The sequence below is a fragment of the Diuraphis noxia genome, unplaced genomic scaffold, assembly GCF_037042655.1.
Source record: "Diuraphis noxia isolate RWA-SAM2 unplaced genomic scaffold, SU_Dnox_SAM2 contig0004, whole genome shotgun sequence".
In the NCBI taxonomy this organism is placed as follows: Eukaryota; Metazoa; Arthropoda; class Insecta; order Hemiptera; family Aphididae; genus Diuraphis; species Diuraphis noxia.
Window position 1 is genome coordinate 62,229,896 of NW_028301714.1, and position 22,765 is coordinate 62,252,660.

At 28.7% G+C, this 22,765-nt stretch overlaps 2 protein-coding genes across 3 annotated transcripts; one reads left to right on the top strand and one right to left on the bottom strand.

The window, feature by feature from the left end:
- Positions 1-305: 305 nt before the first annotated feature.
- LOC107170861 (zinc finger matrin-type protein 2) lies at positions 306-2,965 on the top strand. Its single transcript, XM_089226136.1, has 5 exons — positions 306-525; positions 607-821; positions 885-958; positions 1,863-2,008; positions 2,077-2,965. Exons 1-5 carry the CDS (start codon positions 511-513, stop codon positions 2,212-2,214), a joined length of 588 nt encoding a protein of 195 aa, XP_089082262.1. The 5' UTR covers positions 306-510; the 3' UTR covers positions 2,215-2,965.
- A 611-nt stretch (positions 2,966-3,576) lies between these two features.
- Positions 3,577-19,517, bottom strand: LOC107170859 (inter-alpha-trypsin inhibitor heavy chain H3-like). Of its 2 annotated transcripts, XM_089226135.1 has the most exons (18): positions 19,117-19,517; positions 9,561-9,730; positions 9,363-9,473; positions 9,137-9,275; positions 8,940-9,048; positions 8,404-8,564; positions 7,223-7,423; positions 6,957-7,137; positions 6,489-6,672; positions 5,874-6,066; positions 5,584-5,800; positions 5,351-5,466; positions 5,155-5,263; positions 5,035-5,070; positions 4,867-4,950; positions 4,501-4,772; positions 4,275-4,411; positions 3,577-3,751 (listed from the first exon to the last, which is right to left on the bottom strand). In XM_089226135.1, exons 1-18 carry the CDS (start codon positions 19,480-19,482, stop codon positions 3,724-3,726), a joined length of 2,814 nt encoding a protein of 937 aa, XP_089082261.1. In that variant the 5' UTR covers positions 19,483-19,517; the 3' UTR covers positions 3,577-3,723. The 2 variants fall into 2 exon arrangements, with proteins under 2 accessions (XP_089082261.1, XP_089082260.1); XM_089226134.1 differs by lacking the exons at positions 5,584-5,800; positions 5,874-6,066; positions 6,489-6,672; ... (6 more) ...; positions 9,561-9,730; positions 19,117-19,517 and having other exon boundaries at positions 4,501-4,661; positions 5,351-5,485.
- Positions 19,518-22,765: the final 3,248 nt, after the last annotated feature.

Genomic DNA, 22,765 nt, shown 5'->3' on the forward strand with positions numbered 1-22,765 from the left:
ACGAAGATAACACATGCGGGTATGTGCAACGCATTAAGTAATATCACAGAATATATTATAAAATAATTTAATAAATAAATAAATATATTTCATATATTCTGTGTTAATACTCTTCTATTAACGTCCTCTTAACGGTAAGTATCCTACCTAATAATAGTAAGAAATCAAGAAAATGTTTATTTTTTCTAAAATAAGAAATTTTTTACATCATGGATCTGTTATCAATTTACGTGTCTCCTTATCAATGTTTATGTTATTATTTCTTATTTTTGTAGTACCGTACTACCGTTTATTGATAAGCTGTAAAGCTGGACAAAACAAAAAATAAAATCTTTTAAGTTAATATCAAAATATACTATTATACTATCCAGTATCCACTTTATAACTAAAACATAATATTTTCTCTCATATGTGTTCATTATTTTAAACTATTCTATTTTTATTTAAACTATTAAACTGACAATATAAAATTAATATTAAATATAAAATATTAATTAAAACAAAACCATAATGTCATCAAGTAGTGTGAGTGTACATTCTTTTCTACTAATTGTTTAAAAGGCAGTTTGTTAGTGTAGTAATAATTTTGATTTTAATGTTTTATAGAGACCGGAAGATCATCGGCGAAAATGGGACCGAGACGAGTACGAAAAGTTAGCCAGAAAGAGACTGATGGACGATCTCGACGACGATCGTTCCAAGGACCTATCACCAATAAAAAGAGAAATGCTCAAACAACGAGATTACCGCGTAGACTTAGACTCAAAACTTGGAAAAAGTGTTGTAATTACTAAAGCCACTCCTTCTTCACAAAGTGGAGGGTAATAAATAATAATTTTTTTTATTATTTGATTTTTTACTAAACCAATCTTGTTTTATTTCAGATATTACTGTAATGTTTGCGATTGTGTGGTTAAAGATTCCATTAATTTTCTGGATCATATAAATGGAAAAAAACGTAAGTCTACATACTATGTAATTTTAAAACAATGCATTTGAATATTATTCAGTGATACCTATGTTGTTCTCTCAAAATGAATTATTCATTAGTTATTAAAGACTGTATTTTTGTGCAACAAAAATCTGAAAACATACAAAATTAAGTTATTAGCTTATTAGGAATTAGAGAACAAAAGCTTAGTCAGAGTAGGTACTTAATATTATATTTTTTCTTATCACTTGTTTCATATTATATTTTGTATGTAGTAGGTATAAAGCAAAAATAATGTGTTAACTTCTCCCGGGAAAATAACATTTTTAACATAATATGTCTAAATAGTAAATGGTATATCAGTAGTGTGACCATCATGAAAATATATTTGTGTTTTTGTTACTGCTTTAACAGTAGACTATTTGATCGTAGCTAGTTGTCAATTTACTGTATATGGTTGCAACACCCATTGTTATGTTTTTACATTGTACACCTACTATATTAAGTCCTAGGTCAGACAATAATGATAATGTAATAAAATCTATAAATAATACCTGTAATACCTGTGATAATAAGAAAATAAACATTTTGATGAAATATAATTTAAAATATTTGTATTGGAATCAAAACATGCAATAAAAAATTAAAAAGATGCAATTGCACAAGAATCCAGTTTTTATTGATTACTGATTAGTAAACAGTCAGTCTCAAAAACTTAACTTTTATGGGGGATAACAATTAACTTCACATTTTTTTTTCTTGTGTTCGTGTTTTATTACTCAAATATAACTTATTTTATTTAAAAACTCAAGAAACAAGAATTAAATTGAAATTATCACTTACAAATCTTGATATTGAGATTGATTGGTAGTATTCTGAATGATTTTACAATTAAATAGTGATTAACAGTTACATAACGTCATATTTTTAGATCAAAGAAATTTAGGAATGTCCATGAAAATTGAAAGATCATCATTGGATCAAGTTAAAAAAAGATTTGAAACAAATAAAAAAAAAATGGAAGAAAAAAAAAAAGATTATGATTTAGAACAGCGTTTACGAGAATTGAAAGAAGAAGTAATTTTAAATTTTGAATATAATTTAAATTCTAGTATTTTTTATTTATTTGTTAATATTATTTTTAGGAAGAGAAGTTAAAAGAATATAGGAAAGAAAAAAAGAAGGAGAAAAAACGAAAACATGATGAATTAGATGATGAACCTCAAAACGATGATATGGCAGCATTAATGGGATTTTCAGGTTTTGGATCTTCAAAAAAATAACAATTGTTAGAAAACACAATAAAGTTTAAATAATAAATGAGTGAAAATAAAATTCAATAATAATGAATTTTAGCATTTAAAATTGTAATAAAACTGCTTTCTAAAAATTCATAAGTATTCCCACCAAACAGAAAATCACTTCAAATATATAAAAAAAAATTATATTAGTTATTAAAAATTTTTTTTTTATATTATAAATGTACACAGAGTTATTCATATCAAATAATTTTATATGAAATAGAATAAAGATGACAGAACACTTTTATAATATGTTTCACTTATTTTATTCCTTTTTGATATTCATTAATATGAATACTATTAAAAAATAAATACAATATATTCAATTATCTTTATAATAAGTAAACACTCAAATGTACATTACAGTGTATTTTATATATAAGGTATACTTTTTTAAACTTTTTTTGTACTTAATTTTACTTATTATTTCCATTATTATAATCCAAAATAAACTTTAAATATTAGTTTTAAAATAATCATTAGAACTAAAATAGAGTTATGGAATATATTTATTGTATAAAACCAAAATATCAAGCCTTGGTACAACATTCCAATTGAAAATCATTATTTATAAAAAATTATTTATTTTATTGATATGTTGTCTGTTGACATCTAATAACTGCATCAAGTGCATCACCTATGATATTTTGCAAATACATACTGACATAAGACTTGTAAATTAAACCAATTAAACCACAGGCAAGTCCATGCTCAAATGTTAACTAGTAAATAAGTTTTTTTTTTTAAGCTCCTGATTCCCTTCAAAATTTAAATGGAAATATATTGTATAAATTATTTGCATCTGCTAAATTACTTTTAAGTACAAACTGAGTTTATCTTATAGCTCATCTGCTCGAGTAACTAATGGTGTAATTTATACATAAAAATAAAACTAATTTCTACTATATTTTTTTTTTTATTATAATTCTCTACTATTACTTTTATTATAATCTGTAATATGTAATAATTGGCAACCTAAAAATTTGCTTATACACAAAATGAACATTTCAATTTCTGTTGAAATCTCAAATTCTTTGCATGAGCACCTTTTTAAAATACGAATTTCGAAAAATCCATTCATAACCCTAACCCTATATAATGATAGTACAAAGGTCACGTGATGATTTTAATTCTCCAGCTATCATTATACTCTACGTTGATCAGCCAGTCATTCTGCCAAAATAGCATTTTCAGTTTTCCAATTTTAAAATAATGCAGAACAACAGACACTTAAAAATCGCTGAAAAAATATGAATATGAAGCAGGATAAAAAAACAAAAAACAAATCGAGGAACCGTTAGGCTAATCAATAGTGGATATCTGGTTTTAGGAAATTAACAATAATTTGGATTAATAATTATGTTTAATTGATAATACAAAGGTACATAAAATATAAGTCAATAATCAATAATAATAAATAACTTAAACACATAAAAAATATTAATAATTCTCTGAATTCTTGAAATTTATAAACATTCGTACATTTACATTTTACACTAAACAGCAAATTCCTGCATACCTGTAAAGAAAATAAAACTATTTCTTATAAAACATTTAATAGGGAGGTATTTTAGTATTTACAATACACTTTATATGGAATATTATACAGAATGATTTATCTCCATAATTAATTAATACAAATTACAAACCATTAACTATCTTTTTAAAATATTAATTTCCTTAATCATATAGAAAAATAAATAAATTACAATTTTAAACATCTGAGTACCAAAACAAACTTTTCAAACCAATAAACAATTATATATTATGATTGAGCGATAATAAATTATGAATAAATATTTTTTATAGCCATTATGCGATATTACTCAACGTTTTTCTTAGATTACAACAAAAATTTCTTTTTGTTTGAGAGAGGAAAAAAGTTTCGAAAAAAACAAATTTATATTAATTTATAGAATTAAGTATAAAATACTATATAATTTAAATGACTTGATATACCAACAAATTTCATAGGCTCAAATGTTTGCAAGTTTACAATACAAAATTATAATAGTATACCATACAAAAAATGCTGTACTTACAATGATTCTATTGGACAAAACAGTGAAAGGTATGTATCAAATGAGTTCAGGATTGAAGCCACCACGCAGTCTTTTAAATGTTTACAATTACCATGGATTTGGTCGGGTGTTGTACAGTTTTGATAAGATTGACCACTCTAAACAAAAATTGAACAATAAACGTACAACATAAATTTTGTAATAAATTATAAATCAAAACTCTCTGTACCAGTCAGGGATCACTCACCGTATTGAATGATACTTGGTAAACTGCATTAGTTGCGTTCAATGTAATAGAATCACTCAGCCATGTTAGTTCTTTGATATCGTGTAACGATGAAGAATTTGATTCCTCTGTTACAATTTTTGGAGAATCTACAACCGAGGTCGGCACTAATTTATCTGCATCTGCAACGAGAGTTGACGAAATAGTTGAAAAAGGAACCATTTCGGATGCAGCAATTAATGCATCTTCGGGTACGGCCGAATATAGACTAGGACTAACAACACCAGAACTAGCTACAACAACAAATTATAATAATATAAATAACAATTTATTTTGGAATCTTGAACGCAGTTAAAGGACATAAATAAATGGTTTTGAAAATAATACCTTTCAACGAAATAGCTGATATACCTGGAGGTGCGGGATGTAAAGCAAAACTGTTTGCCGACATCATCGAGCCTGCAGATGAACCTAAAACAATACAATATTTCAAAATTTAATGTCACTGGTGTAAGTACCAGATATCCTATAAGTGAATGTTTTTACAAGACGCACCTAATTGAAAAAGTGGGCTGCTGGCCATTAGAGAACCTGAAACATTAAAATAAAATGAAATTCAATGATGTCAGTTCTCTCTTTACAAAACAGATTCGTATCAATAGGTTTGGTACCTACCGAAATTATATCGATCGTTAAGTGGTTTTATTTTTTCGGGAGCCGCTGATGTAATTGTATCATTAGGTTTGACAACAACTAAGGACGTTAACGGAGTAACAAATGAGTACTAAAAATCCCATGCACAAAAATATTATAAAATATACATTTTTAACAAAAGTTATGCAGTTAAAAATACATGTTTATTAATACTGACTTCTAATGCTAGTTCGAGTGCCTTAGCTTTTGCTGTAGAATTCTCATTTTTGTTTAGTTCGTATTCATCCATCAGTTGTTGTATGTTCAAAAATGCCCATAATTTCTCTAGATGACCTGTTATCGGTATACAAAAAAAAAAAAATTCTGGTAAGTTGTCAACGAAACCTTGTGTACATGCGCAATGAACACATAAATTGTGTATACGACAGTCACGACAATATAATTAATTACCAATTCTTCTTTTCTGAGGAACAACGTCTGGAGGAGCGATGGGGACATCAAAACATGTGATGATGACAGGACCTTTGAAATCTCCTTCAGTTGAATCGGCGTCCAAAGTGCCGTTAAAATCAACCGATTTACCATCTTTCAACTTTCCGGCCACTACTAATTCTGTGCCTTTGAACAACAGGTTAAATGATTTTTTTGTCACAGTAACGTTGTCGACCTGTAAGTTGTAAATGTACAATCGATTTATGATGAATAAAAACACAAACTCTAACACTGTTTTTGATTTTTACCTGTTCGTCAATGTATTTGAAGGTGACGTTGGACAAAACGGGAGACGATATTTCCTTGTAAAAGTTACGCAATTGTAACGACGCATCCGAAGCTTCGTAAATGACCCTTGCGAAACCGGTGTTATTCAATGAGAGTTTCTTAAGGAAATCAATATCCGCCCCTTCACCAAATCCCAAACTAAAGATCGGATACCTAATAATAACAATCAACATCATTATATTACCAAATGTTTTATTTAATCGTATTTTTTTTATTTTATTTTTTTATATGGTATCGAGGACCGGAGAAGGAACTATGTTGCCAATACTTCTCCTCCGGCCCCCATCGTTTATTGAATAATCAATACAAAATCTTATTAGCAGTGGTGGGCCAGTCTCCCACTCATTACTATCGCATTATATTTTCATATTTTATTATAAATAGTCTAGGCCCCGTCTTCCGCCGTCACGTCTCTGGCTATGGTGGCCTGCCGGGCTCTTTATTTATTTAATCGTATTTAGCAAACGATTTTAGCCAATAACGAACATTAGTCCGAATGATGAGCAGTTATTATTATTACACGAACAATGTCGTACACTATAGCATTAGGTATACAACAACAGTTATCAACTCACTTCTCTTCGTTTGTGTTAGAAACATATTTAATCAATTCCTGGGGTTCGGTAATCCCTGTGGTCGGTTCGCCGTCGGTTAAAAACACGATAATAGGTTTTGGTGTGTTAGCACCATCTTTGAAACGCGTTTCGCCCAATTTGGCGATCAAGTGAGCTTTGGTCAGGGCATCTTCCATATTTGTACCTTATTGTAAAACAGTACACAATTATACAATCGTAATCATACTACTTCATATACTTGGTTTTTATATCATCAGTATCGCCGGTCAGAAATTTTTGGAATGGTGGGAGGATGTTATAAGTGATAAGTAATAATATACATATAGAAATTAATTTTGGTGCTAATTCCGAATCCACAATTATGATGGATATTTATACGGACAATAAGGTGGAGGGTATAACCCCTAGCCTCCCCACCCTAGTCACCCCTTTGCATAGTATAATATTTATCCTTGTATCGTGTCTTACTGCTCTCCGATGTCAAGTCCTGAATGAATTTCTTGGCGTATTGTATGTTCTGCTCGGTCGCCGGAAAAACGAAACGGTTTTCTCCCAATGTCTCCAAACTAAAATTATTGTTCATTTTCCAGTTGCTACCGTTTTCGTCCCAGCGATTCGACGTTTCTTGAGTAGCGTTTATTGTCCAGACCTGTCGTACGAGAATTTCATTGACAAATAATTAAAATTTACTAGCAAACATTTTATTTGTCTGTGTAAGAAAATTGCACGTTTACTTGAGCGAAATCTGAGAAAAGTATCAACGTGAAAAAATCTTCGGAATGGATTTCTGAAAGAATTTGACCCATAGCTTCTTTCACTTGAGGTAATTTCTGTCCAACCATTGAACCACTAACATCGAGCACAAATATGACGTGGGTCCTAAGTGGCTTCAAATCCGTAGGTGCAAAGAAATGCACGAAATATCCATCGTCGATCTATAAACCGTAATGATTTAATTAATATACCTAAATTCGTATTTATTTTAAAATCAATATTAATAAGCAATAATTATCCTCAAATTATTTGTGTGTTCTGTAAATTTGGTTTATTTACAAACAATTTACAAGAAGTTGTATACCTAATCATATTGACGGTTAAAGATTAATAATAAAATTGTCGACTATGAATATTTTTATAAAAATAATACAATTAAGTAAATTCATATCCTAGGCTGAAGCGTAATTTTGATTTCTTTTGTTCCTCGAAGTATATATTTTAAAATTTTAATTGATTAGTAGTATTTTTTAATCAATTTATCTACGTCGAATATAACCAGACTATATACAACAATGTATTTAAAAATAATTATTATAAAATAATACTAATTATTTCTTATAGCAAGATAAGTACATTACATTAGTATAATAAATTGTACCTAAAACTCATGTTTTTGAATATGATAAATTTTCATTCACTTATTTCACTGAAATTAGATTAAAACAAAGAGTGTACATAAAATTATTCATTAAAAATGTTTTATAATTATTATTTTTAATTCAGAAAGATAATCGTATTTCCTTTTGTTTTCAAAAGATATGAAGCCGCATTGACACATAAATAAATGTTACGTCTTTTCAATTAATTAGTTTTTGTTATCAAATTTGTGAGGATATTTTTACACTAAAATTAATATAATACACGATTAATTTATTGAATAACTCGATTATTTTTTAATGTGCCAGTGTATGGTTACATTTTATTTGAAAAAATTTTAATTTAATAAAAAATTTAAAATTTATGTATATAAACATTTCTAATGATTCGTTAAAATATGCTCTTTAATTCAATATGTATTAAAAAAAAATAAGTAAACAAAAATTACGTTATTTCATAAACATAAATTTTACATGACTGACGTACATATTCCACAACGAGAAGTATATTATATTATACTTATTAATTATAAATAACATACAAGAACTTGATTTGGTGCAGATTTATGATCTACGTCATATTGAACTATAAATTGGCCTTTAACACCACGATCCGTAAATGTTAATTGCTCTTTAACACTTGGACTCCATGTTATCGTTGCTTTGTTGCCTGACTCATGGGAAATTTTCGCCAATTTGTTTTCTGAAATACATTTGTATGTCATTAGAATAGAATCTAGGTACAACATAATAATTGTATGAAAAAGATAAAATATTACGAAATAGGAAGGCAAAACAATAATTAAAATGATCATGGTTTATTTTAAAATATATTAATGGCTCATTGTAAAGAAATGTAGTTAATTGTATAATACTAAAAAATTGATGAAAACAATAACATATTTCAGTAATAAAATTTGTTTCATTAACTAAATTGCTCTATTGAACTACTTTATTAATGTTGTTTGTTATTACTTGAACCTATACTTAATACTATAGATAGACAACTTTTCAATGCGCTATATCGATTAAAGAAAATATTCACGCCGCAAATTGTTTAATAATTATGTATGCTTACTACTAATTGTAGTTTCTATTTCATTTGCTGTTTTTATGTCTGGCACTTCCAATTTCGTTATGTTCGATGACTCTTCGATGTCTACTATAACTTGCAAGTTTTTAACTACCTACTCGTATAATAACAATAATTACAAGATAATATTAGGATTCCGACAGTCATAATAAGTCCATGACAGAGGACTTGTAGCTACTCACTTGTCCGGGTTGTAAGTTTATTATGTTTTCATAAATTCCCAATTTCCTGTTTAACAATTGTTCGTAAGTGAGATTAAACGTAACTTTACTTTCAGCTTCCACGTGTACAGAAACCGTAAACTTATTCGAATCTCTTGCGCTGTAGATACAACAATTAAGTATTATTTGTCAACATTTAAGTTGAGAAATGATTTTAAATTTTAAGGTCACTATAGACTGTACTTACTTTTGCTCGACATGAGCCGCCGTCTGACCCGAGTTAACTGCAGCAATATATTCTTCTTTGGCTTCTTTCTTTTCTTTTACGTAAGCTTCGTACACTTTTTCGTTTATTTCCCTAAATCCAAAAAAGGACTGATTAATTGGATTTTATGATCCAACAATATCAAATTAATAGTAACATATAAAATAATAAATAACTTACATTAAAAATTTAGAAACAAATGCAGATTCTGGAAGAGTTACGTAGAACTGTACTTCTTGGGAAGTATTTTTTTTGTTGGCAACGCGACTTGATACAACAGTCTGTGCATATCTGTACTTGATTTTCGAATGTACGACGAAACTGTAAATGTCTCCATTTGTAGCCAAGGCCTAAAATAACAATTAATTATTGATCAATTATTTCGTTTGAACTAGAAATGTGAAATACACATCATACATATTATGATTAGTTAGTAACTATTTAGGTTACGCTGTAATTCGTTTATATAATATTAGCAAAACTAGTATTAAAAATAAAATTAATTCAAGCAAGAACAATACATTTTTATAACAAAAAATGAAGAAACATTTTTAATTTTAATTTTTTTATTATTATTTTACAGATATTCTTTTAACTTTTCACTCATTATTACGAAAATTATATCATCGTTTATACAAGTAAATTCATATAATAATAGTTTTAAGTCATTAAAAATCGAATAAAAAATAATGTATTGTTTTACTATTTTTCTTTTGTTAAAATTTTTTAATTATTTAATTTAATTTTTTTTAATTGATGGTAGGTATACACATTTTTAATGTCAAATTTCTAAGCAGAATATTTTTTCAAAGAATTTCAATTTACACAACTTGAATTTTTGATGAGTAATTAATTAGTCAGACAATTATTAAGTACAACAAATAACTTATATAAAGTTAACTTATTATAACTGCAGTACTGAACGTTAAAATTTCATTTTTTGTATTGATATATGCGATTTAAAAAAAATTGAATAGATACTTTTAGTATTTATATAGTATATGTTTACTGCTAAAATAGTGTCATAGTATAGCATCAATTAGGAAATGGCAATTATTTGCTAGCTAAACTATTTAATGTTATGCTTTATATGACTAAATAATCATACCTATCTGAATTTACCACTTGTTATTCTACATCAATCCGATAGCTATTCAACTATTTACTATTTTGTTTAAGTCGTTGAAATAAAATTAACAATTAATACCTTTATACTGTTTAGACATAGTTCAGTATATATATAGCTATTTTATATCTATACTATGAAATAACCCATACTTTTAGTTTGTTGTGTGCTTATTTTATTTGTGTGTTATTTTTTCGCAATCACATAAAATAACTTACAACAGTATACAAATATTTATAAAGTCTAGCCAATCTATGTGATTCATTAATACACAACATACAGACTCCTATATTTTGGTTGTTTCATAGAGTTGTTATTAACCAACTATAAACAAATATAGTGGGCACATTTTTTAACGAATTAGTCAAAGCTAATACCTATATAAATTATAAATGACGTATATACCTATGATGATACGTTATAAAAATATCAATAAAATAATTCATTCGAAAAAGTGATACGATTTCTTAAACTTTTCAGTTAATGTGCATGCTTATGTTGTAGAGTATAGACATGTCAAACTTAAAGTATTATACCTGAGCCAAATATATTGAATAATGTAGGTAGTATGCAGCCAGGGCATAAAAAATAAAAACACATCGAAAAAAACATTTTATACAATTTTTAGTTTCATTCATTATTTAAAATATTATATTATACAATTCTATTATTCAATTACAGATCATTAGAAGATAAGACATAAAAGTAACACATTGTTTACTTCTACCTAGTTATGAAACGAAAAGAAAATTGAACACGTTTTTTTCTTCGATTAATTGTTCATTAATATTGTTATCCGAATAAAATAAATGAGTGGACAACACGTTTTACATGAGACATGACCGTTTTAGTTTAAATTATACTAAATATAGTGGCACATACCGATTTATTTTTTTAAATAAATATTTAAACAAAATATATGGCCATTATGATAATAAGTAGGTAGTAGTAGGTTAGGGTAGCATCCATACGTGCTTAGATATGTGAGATGAAATACAAAAATGTTACTGCATGTGACAGAAAATAAATCAATAGTTCACTCGAACCTTAAAAAATAAATAATAAAAACCGATTGAAACATAATAATATAATATTAATATAGCTGGTAGCTGGGCACCTATTATTAATATTCAGATAATATAGGTCACGCGTACACTCCGTTTCAAGTTCATGAACATTTTTTTTTTTTATAAAATTTCAATAAAAATTACATATTTTCTTTGAAAACTTTTTTACATAATTCGATTCAAAATAGTATCAAAGTAGGTGTACTGCATCTGCATGAGTTGAACGGAAATATTAATAAAACATAATTTGATTGTTTTCATTCGGATGAAGCTATAGTTTATGATATAGGTTAGGTTAGGTTAAGACGCAAGGACGAGGACTCTCGTACTATACATTATGTACATATATTACATATAGATGTATAATGCACACATCATACTAATATTAATATATGGATTCAGAATCACTATCAAATTTTTTTCATCGAAACGTCTTATCAATGCCCTTCATAAAAACTATAACACAATATACGCAGATATTAGATGCATTGATATATAATAATAGTACATTATTGATCGAAATATACAAGGATTCAGCCTGTGTGTAAGTGCTACAACTATGGGAATAATAATCAGCATTATTATTATTGTGCACGACATTGTGTGCGTAATATAATAATATGTTCATCGCTACCTGCACCACCAACTACCATACTCTAGTATATATTATAATATATTTTAATAATATTGTTAAAAGAAAATTTATCATAGACGTTTATCGTGTGGCATAGGGATGACTCGGAAAACTCGACTACACCCGGGATAAAGTGAATATAACGTTATTAACTCATATGCTAATAAAATATTTTAAATATTGTATTTACATATTAGTAGCATTGTACATTAACGTTAGCGGGCAACTAGTTTGGTAATATTGACATATGATAATAAACAAATATAATAATTTTCTGCATTGTTAACGGTTCGGGAAAAAAATATCAATTTAAGATTTTATTTTTAGTTATGTTAATTTTAATTAAAATAATGATTATAAAGTATAATGTACCAAAATACTCATAAGAATAAAACATATTTGGGCTGATTAATTTTTACTCTTTTGAATGACAACGCATAGATTTTTAATTTCTTATTTCGAAGCATCAATATGATCAGTGTGTTTCGATGTATAAAACTATAAAAATCAAAATTCTGTCAAGGAGTTTATTCGTATTTTAAGTATTTAAAGTTTAAGTAAACGGAGCAGTAGACGAATATTTTCTGGAGTAGGTACTCACGTGAGTAACACTCACCCGATCAGCAATAAGTAAATGGTAGGTATATACATAAAACTTAAAAACTATTAGTCGATAATTCGACTTTTGTACATAGAATTACTCCAAAAATATACTTCTTTGGAACTAGGTATAAAAAATGCATGTTGCCTTCATATATAATATATAATAGTATTATATGTATATAAATACGACAATAATTAAACTTAATTGATAATATCACATTGTTATAAACATATAGCCTGTAATTGGTACGGGTGAACAGGTGAACTGCTTCCCGACTAATTCATCAAGCATAATATTATGCTATTATTTTATGCTCATCCAATTTTATCATTTCTAGTAATGATGCATATTTATTCAAATTCTGAATTCTTTTTCACCATTAAATAAGTGTCATATTGTAGGAAACACTCTTTTTAAAATTAAAAAAGTTAAATATTTAAAAAAAACCCCCCTTTTTCTACTGTAAATTGATAAGCATGTCGTGATCTTTTTGAAAACGTTAATGTATGTAAATCGAAATTCGAACACAGAACGAGTATTCTTAAGTTATTGAACTTTAAGCAGTGCTAAGGACAGCTGTCTTTATAATATAGTATAAAAGAATAATTAATCCATAGTTATTCTAAATTCTTATTGTTTCTCTTTTTTGTCTTCTAACTGTTAAGTTATATCATAATTTGTTGTATACTATTATAGTGGCCTTAAAATAAAAAATTAAATATACATAGTAGGTTTAATGTCGCTCTTATTATATCCAAACAATTTTTTACAAATTATAAAATGTCAGTAAACTATACGTTCCAACAATAGGATTATAATTTTCAAATTAACATGGCCCATTAGTCCCGATATATTGTGTTAAACCTATTATCATTGATATCATGGATAATGGATTTGGTATAATGTATAGAAATGAATATACCTACATAGTATACTCACCTATTATAATGGATATAGTAAAATGATAGGATAATAATCCATAGCACTTACTTATAAAGTTAATAACTCGGAAACTACTCGTTTAAATTATTTCAACTTAGAGCGTCAAATTAAAAAAAAAAACAATTTGTTGTATGAAACAAAAAAATGTTTCACGTTTTAAAAAAAAGTTTGTGTCCCCATAATATACTCCTTGTCTCCTTACACAATACACGGTGTTACTAATCTATAACTATACGTATGTAAGAGATTTTTATAATATGGACATAAAGCGTACTTGCATACTAAATTTCCTTTAAATGCTTTTAAGTTTTGTTTGAGAATTTGAGATATATTATAAAACACTTGAAAAATACATATTAATAGTGGGATTTGTTTTTATTTACCTCGAGTTTCGAGAGACTCGACTGTATGTAATATGATGTCATTAATCTGATGATCGAAGCATTCGAAGCGCTGCTCGGTTGACCATCATTTTCATTTATATTGTAATTGATAACAACATCAACAATAACGACAACCATATACCTACCTACCCACGCATGCACAAATTGCGTGCACGTCTATGCGTCGTTTGGGGCCCTCGATTATCTGAATTTAGACGAATTGCGCTCTTTAATAATATATATATATTATAATAGTATTACGAGCTCGTATACGTAAAGCGCGTTACGTATGAGCGTTTAATATGCATATAATATGTGCTAATAATATTATTATAACTCGAAAGTCGGACGCACTTTATAACATTATTATAAATTATACTATAATACATATACATTGAAACCTCTAAATACCGGACACTCTCGGTCGCTTAAACGTCGTCCGCTATTTGGAGGTGTCCGCTATTGAGAGGTGTCCGTTAAAGGAGGTTTCACTGTAGCAACAAAAAGTTCACAATAACTACGGCGGCATGCGCGCTGATCGGAATTCCACGTACGTAATGACTAATGATTTATGATTATTATTTTTGTTATTATTAGTTATGTACTTATGTATATATTTGTTATTTTGTGTGTGACCGCGGCGAGCGAATATATTGTGTTGTTGTTCTATACGAGTGTCTAACGTTTATGATGATGTATATATATACGGATGATGGGTGTATACAACACTCTTGTTTTTCGTAGACACGTCCGCAGTTAACGTCCATTAAATACATATAAAAAGATAATAGTGTCGTAATGTTATTGTTACCATCGGTAGAAACGAAAAATCCATTATCCCGAACATCAAAAACGATGGCGTAGGCGCGACATTAAATTAAAAAAAAAAAAAAATGTCTGTTGGTAATAAAATATGTCTAACGCTTTTATCAGATTTTTTGTCGTCGGATGCAGATTAACCATTTATAAATATATACAATATATACATGATATTACATTATATCGTAAAATACGAGTTATATATGATCTGGCCACGTGTGTTGGAAAAAAAAAATTACGGTTTGCTATGCGTTGAACTTTAAGACATAAATGAAAAATGGATTGTATTGTTTAATATTTCCGTGAATAGATTTATGCTTATGCAAACGCATTTCTGCTCTCGACAATTGACATGTTTGAATTTTGTTTGATATAATAAAATTACTAGTTTTCAAAAACAAGAAAATACCAACACTATAACATATAGAAGAATGTACATAAGATTAACATATTGTTGTTTACTTATATATTAGTATGATGGAATATTTTTATTTTTTTAATCATTGTAAAATAATGCATTGCAATTTACAACTAAATAAACAAATTTTTTGATTAAAAAGTGTGTTTTTGTAACTACCTATAGATATAGAAATTCACGAGAACATATCATTTTGGTAATTTGATTGAACAAATTGTAAACAATACATCCAGTCATCCGCAACATTAATTTTTATGTTCCATTGATTTGAGCAAAGTAAAACGAATACATCCTATACAGCCATATACAGGTAACAGTTACAAAAGCTAATACAGAAGGAGAAGGACCTAAGTTTTGTGCAGAAAATACCAATGTTAGATTGAATAAACGTTAACCGTAAAATAAAATACACAAATAATACTACAATAGACTTAATTCTATTCAACTTTTAACTTTATGCCGTGGTTTAACCGTGATGCAGTACCTATACTAATAGATAAATGCATATTACAGAACAAAAGTTTTAATGGCGTACATCTATACAGGTTAGGTTTATTAGGTAACTGCAGGGTAGCTGGGTTGTGAGATTCGGATAAAAAATGTACGTGAGTTCGTTACTGTAGAGTTACCTGGGGAGTTATATGTATAATAATTTTAAATATTATGCGGAGTATACTATTTAATTTTTAATGATAATTTATATTTTATATAGGTACAAAAAGTTGATTTGAATTGACAATATAGACTACATACACATAATTGTTCATATTAGGTATATTATTTTATAATGTTATATGTATATTTTTTAAATTAAATTAAATTCAGCTTATTGATAAGTGAGTATAATTTTACAATGAGCATGTATAACATAGCGTGTCTTTTCTACGTAAAGGCCATGGGAGGGGAGCATTTATGAACCATCCAAAATGTCCTTTTTAATTCTGTATATACTATAATATAGGTACCAGAAGCATAATATTTAAAATATAATATAATATGCCTTACGGCTGTTTGTTATTCTTTATTTAGTATGTCTTATACAAAAAAAACTTTAAGGCGTCGTACTACCGTTGTTTAATGCTAACCGCGTTTATGATCATATTTGTCATGAAAATAGTAAATATTCTTTGCTACCGAACGGACACTTGTTAACAACACTATTGGATATACATATGCCCTACATGATAAACAATTATTAGTTATTTATTCACACCTGATGTCTTTATACTATATTCCCTATCAAAATATTAATCGAACAATTATTCATAATTAAACACGCACAATGAGCTCATTGTAGCACATAAATATATAGGAATAGGTAGCGTAATCGTCGTTATTAGGTATAGAATTTATGGAAAGTAGAACTGTACATCGTATATGCATAGGTATATAATAACTTTATTTCATAAAATTAGATGTATGATTATAACTATACAAGTAGTATACCTGAATGAACGTATATATAATGCATGTTATATAATTTTTTAAATAAACATTTTAACATTATTTGACAATCGAAATTCGATAAACCGACATGATGGGGATATTGCCGATGTGCATTATAGTATATTAATTTTGTAGCTTTTTATTTTTATAATAATTTAAACACGTACCTAAATACGTGGGGTGGGAGGAGAGGGTTAATCAACATTTAGTAATACAAATCGTATGATGATATAATAATAATATAGTCGCCATTTTTGTTACGCGAAATTCTGATCACCTTGCTAATAGGATATTTTGCTCGTAGTCCTTCTAATTCGAAAAAAAAAACGTAAAATTACAATACGTGTAATTTATTATAATCATTTCTATTTGTGTTTGACCAATCGATAAATTATTTTGCCTGCAAGACGAATAAAATATTCATGATTAAAATCTAATTAGACGACACTGTTTGTGTATTATGTACCAAAGGTTACATAAGTAATTATACGGAAATATTTAATATATTAGCAACGAATTGTTTTACCATCTTGGCGGTCAAACATAGCATCTTAAAGGAATTGCTAAATGAAAAATAAATTTAAGCCCGTACAAAGTAATTTTTGAACGTATGATGTGTATTACATATGAACATCCAATTATCATAACTATTTAAAAAAAGGAATATATGTTTATTATACTGCAGAGCTTACATTTTACTCGTATTTACTGATAATAATTCATTAGATATTGCAGAGATCGATGTTCATTATATTTTAGTGTATTGATAATTGTTCACTTTTACGATTCAATGTCTACCGATAATATTTATTCCGATGAAAAACCATAAGCTTTAATTTAAATAAACATTGGATATTTGGATTAGTATACACAATACACTTATATATATATATATATATATATATAGGTAATGGTATTATTACCGGTGTTTGCATTAAAAATCTATTACAACGGCGTAAAATGGAAAATATTTTCTCATTATAAATTTCACTTTTACATAGGTAATATTATTATTTACTGTAGCATTACAACTGACGGATATGGTTTACGTATGCGTTTCATACGTATCGTTTGTTGTTTTAATATTATTATATCATCATAAGCTGATTTTGTAATTACAGATATTATCGACCAGTTTTTATAGGTTTAATTGTACAGATAATCTTTGCAGCGGTAACGGAAAATCGGCAGAATTAACTGTCGATAATTAAGTATCTTGTGGGTTCCTTATTGTGATAATATCATTTTTGTACTTGCAAGTGATTCCGAACCATAGACCTTATATACTACTTTAAACTACCTAATAAGGTCCATGTTGCGAACCAATAAAGTAACAATGGAGAAAACACATTTACAATATTTACATACAAAGCGTATCGACAATACATCATAATATAAATACATATTACAAAATATTTTATTTTACTTTTTTGTTTTTAGCTTCTAGTATAGACTATTATAGCTCAAAAATGAATGCGAATACAGGAAATGCATATAGTACGTGAAAATGAAATATATAAACATAATGTGGGTAAAAATATTATATTTATACTATCTATATAGACATATACTCGTACATCTGCATGGGTGGGTAGACGGGTTTTTTTTTTTCAAAAGTATAATACCTTGGACGACATCATCTCGTTAACGTTTTAATATATTTCGTATAGATAAATAATCTTTATAGATACAAATTATTATGATTACATTGGTTTCAACAATCGATTGAAAAAAAGCTTATCATACTTTTCCTTGAACCTCTTTCGTTTCCGCATAAATTATATTATAAATAAAAACGCAAATCTAGGCTAGTGACTTCTAATAGATCTAGACTCTTCGACGTACGTTATTAGGTCATGTGCATTATATACAATATATTTTAGTATACCTACCTATATTATAACTATTTTAATGATTTGAACTAGGCATAACCATTAAAAGGTAAAACATTAAACATCCGTGAAATGGGGGGGGGGGGGTGTTGGTTTTTGGTTATGTACACAATAATATTATATTTTTATATAAATTGTTAATTACATTTTAGTTTGATAACCGGCACACTAAAATCGACAAGTGCCCAATATTTATCAACGACGAGTGGTCATCATCTATATAATTATATTATTACTGTCACGATAATTGGAAAAACTGGAGGGGAGGGCAATCGATATTTTTCAGAAACTTAGAATAAATAACATAAAAAACATAAAAAACTAAGTATACGACCTAGGCCTAGAGCATCATAGCATCGTAGATTTAAAAAATCGTCGTTACTAATAATATTTTTGTATACGAACCGGCGGTGGAAGGGATGGCTTCGATGGAGGTAAACCGTAACCAGACGGCTGGAGGACGTTGTCGGCGGTGTCCGCGATGTCGACGGTATCGAGGGTGTTGTCCACAGTGGTCGATGTGGCGGCCGTGGAGGTGGACGCGATGGCATTGGCGGTGGACGCGATGGCATCGGCGGTGGACGCGATGGCATCGGCAGTGGACGTAATGACGGTGGCTGCAGTAGTGTCGGCGACGACCACGGTCGTGTCAACGGCCGCAGCACCGGCCCGGTTGGCGGCCAGCGCCAGCAGCAACGACAACAGAATGGCGGTGGCGGTGCACGCGCGCGTCGCTGACGACAAGATGAACGGCGACGACGACAACGACATGTTGATGCGCCGAGCGTAAAACTTCTAATGCACTCGGAACGGACGCGGACTGCGGACACCGGACAGAGTCGGCCGTGGTTGGGTGGCGACGGTGGTGGAAGCGATACAGTGGCGGAACCGGTGGCGGGGGGCAGTGGCGACGGCAGACGAAACGACTCGGACTTGCGCTTCACCATAATTTATTATGAGCCAAATAATAATAATAATAATAAATTATTTATTATGATTTACTCGACTACAACTCGCGGCATTGGCGTGATTTTATTATGATGAAAAAAAAATAACTAAAATATTGTCGCTGATCCGCCACAAACGACAAAAACGTTAATTATAATAAATTATATTATATTAAAAAAAAAATGTGTCTTATCCCAATGGACATGTTGCCGAGGGTCATTTCTTTAATAATAAAAAAATAATATATATATTGTATTAATAGCATCAAGATACTTAAAAACCCTCTTCAGTTTACCAAGCTTTCGAAGACGAGAAAACTGCTTCAATCAGTAAATTTTTTCACGATTCACGATATAAACTCAAGTAGTTCACTGTAATTATTACTTAAATAAAATGTGCATAAATTTAATTTGTCTAAATGTTGTTTAAATATAGGCTAAAACACGTGTTGTTGAAGCCTTATATATTAATAAAAAAATATATATATTATTTTATACATTTATACATATTGTTATTAAAAATTATATGTATATATATAATAATCATGAATTATGATGAGGACTTAGGTTTCCATACATCTCAGTTTGATAGGGACTGTATCGGTTTTGATTATTATATATTGTCCCGGAAAAGTGTTTCGGTACAGCCAATAATTGTCCAAAGATTATACCTACTTCAATAATTATTTATGTTAATATTTTTTTACCCGATAAAAAAACAATATTGTTTTTATGAATTTTGAAATAATCAAGTTACAGCTCAACAGCTGATTACTCGATTGACTGACGAAGCTACTTAGAAATTATTTTCCTACTTGATGACGTCAAGAAATTATTGCCGATGGCGTTCATTATTGTTATTGCGAAAATTATCATTTATTAGTTATCGCTGATATCGGATAGTTTTATCGGTTACCTAGTTACTGATTCCAATTTGTGAAGTTTAATTAATTTTTACTTTATAAATTTAGCAAGTCGTAGATACTAGATACCCATTGTTTGTGGTATATGCTGGTATCCAAAAAACTTATAGTAATATAGTTGAAAGGTGGTAAGATTTTTCAATAAAAACAATGGCGTAGGTATGTCTTGGTTTCTTCTTTTTCTTCTTGTGGTCTTTACAATAACTCTCTAATAGTTTTTGCCAGCATACAACATTGCGTCAGCTATCCGTGTCATGGACCATTTACCTTTACTTGTCTATTCCCATCTTCCTTAAGTATTCCTCGACTTCATCGATCCATTGATTTCCCTAAGCCATTAGGGGAAAATGTTATAGTGATGATATTTTTCACCAATTATTTTTTATTACCATTTAATTTTTAAGTCATACATTTTGTGTAAGTTTATATTAATATATTGGAATGTCATGGCTGGAAGATTTCTCGCAAAAATGTTATCTAGTACTCCACTCATCTAAAAACTTTACTTATAAATTATCATAGCTGCTCGTTACAAATTCAATTTTTTTTATTAAAAACTTATTTTATTTCAAAATATAAAACTAAATATGAATGTTATTCAATAAAAACTAAGTTAAACTTAAAAACTCTTTGTTTTGATTGAAATCGGGATAGTTTTTATCTTTATAATTTAGCAATCAGTGGAAATATTTAAATAAATAAAATAATTATAAAATTTAAATTAATTAAAAATTAATTAATTTAAAAGTGTAATCTTAAGTCACTCCGTTATATTTCATCTTATCAATAAAAAGCATTAAAAATATCACTCAGTTTTAAAAAATGAAGTTTTATAATTACTTCAAGTATGTGAAAAAAATTTTCAAAAATCTCAATGCTTTTAAAAATAAAAAGTGTGAACTGTTGTCTGTTAAAATAATAATAACCCTGTACGCATCGCTGATGTACGTGTTACGTGTACGTTGGTATAAGTAATAATAATAATAACATTTTTAAATACACAATCTTGATGAAAAGAGGGGAAATAATAATTTTTTTTTGCTTTTACTGATCATGCAATTCTTGAATTACTTAAAACCGGTTTGAGAGGTTTTTCCGTTTGCGTCACTCGGCACGTGTTAGATATTTTCGCTTTTAAGTATGGTAAGCACTAAAGTACATATATTATATATATACATATACAACTATGGTGAAAACTTTGTACTGACAGCTAAAAATTATAATACATTTAATCATCTTATTAAAACTTGAATTGAAATTACTTCATTTTTTTTTTTTCGATAGGTAAATCTATATAGATTATATGCTTTTTTAAAAAATTATCTGACGAAGAAGTTTAGAATTTTACGTTTTCTCATAATATTAGGTATATAACTATTATATAGTACTATTTTTTTTTTTTTTTTTAATTACCTACTGTAACTTCTTCAGTTTTTCGTCTCGTCATTTCGACTCCAAAATCGCCAAATCGAAACTGTACAATCACTAGCCTCCAAACGCTATTCCAGATTCCACCAAAAATTATCATCAAACTCTAGCCTCCTAATTTCCTCAACTCGTGAAATCTAACCCAAATTTAAATCTAACGTGCCGTTTGAAACGTCAACGGTGCAGAGATTATTAATTTTCTAATAAAATAAAAAAAAAACTTTATCGTTGATGATATTTAAAAAAAATAAATATATGACATTTTCTCCAAAACACATTCCTATTCAAATTGGGTAGTAGCTGCAGGTGTTTAACTTTTTTATATGTTAACTTTGACATTAACAGAGATTTCAGAATTTTTATTTAGGGAAATAGCTGATGAGTAGACGAAGATAGATTATATTTATCCGCGCATACCTTTAACTAAAAGATGATGGGAATTTAGACGAATAGTGATGGCTAACAATCAATTGACAAATCCCTGTGCATATAATGTCCCCTGTGCCCCCGCATCTAATTCCGCCAGTGATATTACCTACTAATGCATATAATACGTATATCAGCTGTGGTATATAAATCGTGATGTATAGGTACACTTATCATCGTCCGTGCTTTTATAATTTTTCCTTTGATTTTACTTCCCTTGTAATCTGCAACGTCGACCTATTATATCAGGCACGTGCGCTCAAGTTTATCATATTTTTGAGGCCTTGGATCCTTTTTCACCGCTGTCCCTTTGCCCTCGGCACACGCGAT